This window comes from Drosophila elegans, unplaced genomic scaffold, assembly GCF_018152505.1.
Source record: "Drosophila elegans isolate 14027-0461.03 unplaced genomic scaffold, ASM1815250v1 contig_476, whole genome shotgun sequence".
Classification (NCBI taxonomy): domain Eukaryota; kingdom Metazoa; phylum Arthropoda; class Insecta; order Diptera; family Drosophilidae; genus Drosophila; species Drosophila elegans.
The window spans coordinates 10,426,769-10,430,918 of NW_024545863.1; the positions used below are offsets into that span (position 1 = coordinate 10,426,769).

General features: G+C 43.3%; 1 protein-coding gene across 1 annotated transcript; it reads left to right on the plus strand.

Annotated features, from left to right (window-relative positions):
• Positions 1 to 204: 204 nt before the first annotated feature.
• On the plus strand, positions 205 to 2,989 carry LOC108141193 (protein SHQ1 homolog). The gene is made up of 3 exons (XM_017264437.2): positions 205 to 598; positions 698 to 1,103; positions 1,165 to 2,989. The coding sequence occupies exons 1-3, from the start codon at positions 306 to 308 to the stop codon at positions 2,338 to 2,340; spliced, it is 1,875 nt and encodes a 624-aa protein (XP_017119926.1). The 5' UTR covers positions 205 to 305; the 3' UTR covers positions 2,341 to 2,989.
• The last annotated feature ends 1,161 nt before the right edge of the window (positions 2,990 to 4,150 follow it).

Genomic DNA, 4,150 nt, shown 5'->3' on the forward strand with positions numbered 1-4,150 from the left:
GCATCAAAACATTTCTAGATGAAAATCATTTGCCCCTAAAAATTTTTTTCATGGTAACCCTTTCATTATTTATTTTTCTATTAAATATTTAAAAAAAACTACACTAAGTCCCTACAAAATAGTTAAAATTGACGGGAAAGTAGCCGACTCAACACATCTGACGTAACGGAACTTAACTTAGCTGTGCAGCTGGCTACGGCGTTTTTTTAGTTCAAGTAGTCGGTCATACTGGTCATTAAAATAAATAAAATTATACTAAAAAACAGTAGTTAGCAGAATCAGCAAGAACGTAATAAAATTTTAAGATGTTAAATGGACAGGTTGCACACAGTTATCTGGAGAACTCGTGCACGCTGCTGATACCCCGCCCGCCTGCAGCGAATCAGTCCTTAAGGTCGCCCCATCCAGCAGCAGCAGCAGCTGCTGCTGCTTCTTCTTCCGCTGCCGAGGAGCATGGCCAAGGGTCTGGAGCGGGGGTGGGGGTGGGGCTGGCGGGAGAAGGCGGCGCGGAGGCGGTGCATGTGGATCGCATAAGAAACTGCGATATATTCGTTGACGCGCACGATCTTTACTTCTACGCAGACGTCAAGCTGTACAAGTGAGTCACTGGCTCCAATCCAAAACGCCCAAGACACACGCCCAAACTGGCGAAATTCCAGCGATATCATTACGCATATGCACTTCCTTTCGCTGACAGATTCCATAGCCGCCGCACTTTCGACCTGCGGGAGCTAAAGACGCTGCTGATAAAGTACAACACGGCGGAGAACCACTACCAGATCTGCCTGCGCTGTCTGCCCCAAACAGCGGGTGCTCAGGAAGGATCAGGGGGCGGGGCAGGAGGTGGTGGCACAGGAGATGCCGCCAAGCCGAAGAGCGGGCGCAAGGACTATATTGCCACCTTCCTGCACCTGCCCACGCTGGCCGACGCCACCAATGCCCATTTGCCGGACAAGGAGCCCCTGGTCCAGGAGTGGAAACTCAGACGCATCACCGATCAGTGCCAACTGCAGCTTGATGGCAACGAGCGCACCTACAAGCTGACCAACCACTTTGGCTACGGGTTCGCCAGCAAATACAGCGGTCCGCCGAACACAAGTGAGGTGAGTTTACTGCTTTGGTTGTCCCCCCCCAATCACAATATAAACCAAGATTTTTCGCCAGCTGGACAGGGCGACGTGTCGTGTGTCGGAGCCACATCGCATGAGCCCCATCCAACGGCGCCAGGAGCGGGTGGTCGACGAGATGAAGCGCTTCTCGCGCGAACAGTACAAAATGAACTTTGTGGAGCTACAGGTTCCGTCCGGTCACCAGAATCCTCTGCGCTACAAGCCGAAAATCTACGAGACTTCCATGACGCAAGAGCAGGCGCATCTACTGCACAACATTAGCCGGGAACAGACGCATGAGCAGCAGCCGTGGGACATTCTGCAGCAAAACGAGATCGACTGCGGGCTTATTAGCATTCTTCTGGCCATTTGCTATGATGTGCGAACGACCAACAATGAGCCGACGTGTGAGTCGGGCTGGACGCGCAGCATCCTATGTCCGCTGTACTGCTACTTTGAGCAGTTCGACAATTACCGCGACGTTCTAGTGTCTTTTTTGCGACGCATGATCACCTACCCGCTGTACCGCAATTTCGAGCTAGGCCGCCAGTGCGTACGAGATGCCATCGAAGTTCTCAAGGGCGGTCGCAACTGGTTGATCAATCAGCTACTGCTGACGCACCAGCAGTTCGCTGGCGGAGATCCGAGTCGTGATAGTTTCAACAGCTACTATTTAGAGGACTACATCCGATATGTGACCAGTCCAAGTGCCTGCAGTGATGAGCACCTGCGCCTGCTGGCCCGCAACCTGAAGAACGTGCTGATGGACGTGAACAAGCGGCATCTGGGCTTGGGAGTGACCGAGATTGAGACTGAGCTGATCAGGGAGCTGATGCAGGAGATGCACCTTGACACGGGCAGCGAGGGCTCCTCACCACAGCAGCAGCAGGGCCATGGCGACGATGAGCTGGACCTGGATAACGACCCGTCTGGGCAAGAGGACGAGACCACGACTGATGACGACAGTGTCATAACCGACTCCTTCGATAGCATGGACATGGACATGCGATTTATTGAGAACGAAATCGTCTATGAGGATGACGAGGAGGACGAAGAGGAAGATGACGAGGATGATGATGAGGATGGCGATGGCGATGGCGATGGGGCAGACGAGGATGACGACGACAGCAGCTCATCCACTACCACCAGCAGTGAGGCGGAAGGTAACAGCGTCATTGAGCAGTGCAGTAATAGCGAGACCGCTGCCAGCATTAGCACCAGCACCAAGTAATAAGCCACTTCTCCCGAGTCCGGCAAGTCCTGCTCCTGCCTTGCCCAAAACAAACAAGCAACACAACCAACTTAATGTCAAAGAACGGAGGCTAAACAGTGATTACTTTTAAAAGTAAAATACAAAAATTAAAAAAAAAAAAAACCAAGCAAAGGATGTACATTTACACAAAAACAACCCAAAAAATCTACTTAAATCTTAATTGTACAATAATTTAATGAGACGCAAACTCAAAGATTTGTTCACGCCAAATGCGAAAAGATATTTTAATATTTTTTCCCCTTTGCTCTACAATAACTACGATTATAATTACGCATACAAGAAAATCAGAACTTTAGCATTTAGTGTGGCATTAGAGTACGGAACATTTGAATTTTGAATTCTGAAAAGCGAAATCTAGTTGTGCATTTTGTATATACATCTATAAATATATAGATAACGATATTGTTGGTGCTGCAAGCAAAGAAAACAAATAAAAATCATTTAAAATAAATAAAATGGAAATGGAAAGCAACCAAGAAACTAAAAACCAACATTTTGGGCCAAAGTCATCAACCAGTTACCAGTTAATGTTGTATTGTCATTGAAGTCGAGACAAAAAATCAAGAATGAAAACTAATAAAATTGAAAATACTTATTTTTTTATCAATCGTGCTGTTGGAGATATGTTTTTTAAAACTGTTAAACTTTAATTTCTCGCATCTGGGAAAAGACATATTTGTTTCGAAGAAAATTGAATTTCTAAATGAATTATCGGTCTTTTCAATGATGTATGCAAAAAAGCACAACTTCCTGGTCAAGTTATATTCATACTGAAAACCTTGAAGCTATTTTTCTTCAGAAAGTAGAAAGTAATTTGGATAATACTTTCCATTCCTATCCATATTAAACTTAAAAAAGCCTTTGTTTCAGTATGTCTATTTAAGTACTTCATTAGCCTAGACAATTAGGGCTAATTAAGTATCGGCAATTATTTCATTCCTCCCATATGCTCTGTCGTGTGCTTTACTCCTGGAATATTTTATTTAGTTCAAGAGCTTACGATCCGCAGTATATTCCCGAAAAATGCCATTAACTACATTGTTTGTGATCTGATCTGAAACTTTCATTTCATTTATTTCTTTATTAATTTGTCATCGCTGTGACTTGCTTGGAAAGCAATCTGGATTGTTATTTTCTCGATCCTGGACCCCTTGTAGGTGTTGGCCTACCCTGCAAAGCGCTTGCCATGCCAAGAAGAGCGAAAATCACCACACCAATCAGCATCTTGAGTGTAAATGTTGGCGAGAAGTCAAAGATGGAAAAATTATATACAGAATTACATGTTGTCTGGATCCAATCCATTTGTTATTTTAAAAGTTTTCGAAATTCATAAAATCGATTAGTCACGCCAAGAGGCACGTTTTTAGAAATTGCATATGGGTTATTTTCCAGAAAGGTCAACCGCTGCCAAAACAATGAAAGCCTGTTAATGTAAGATTTTTTCACTAGTTTTTACAGGGAATCTATGTAAAATAACTATTATAAGCAAATTTAACACTTATTCAAAAAACATTTTTAAATATTACAATCCAAAATCAAACAATTTCTGTTTTGAACATTTCTTTTGAAAAGTCATTAAAATTTAATATAAAAATAAAACTGCCAATATTTTAAGGTCAAAAAAAAATGTTTAAAAACGATCCATACATAACATTTTAAAATTAACTTTATTCAAATCTTCGAACACGTTTTCGAAATAGTCATTTCTGTCCGTTCCAAATAATTTACACTCTTGTAAACTGCAGTTTATAATCAAAATCGTAATATA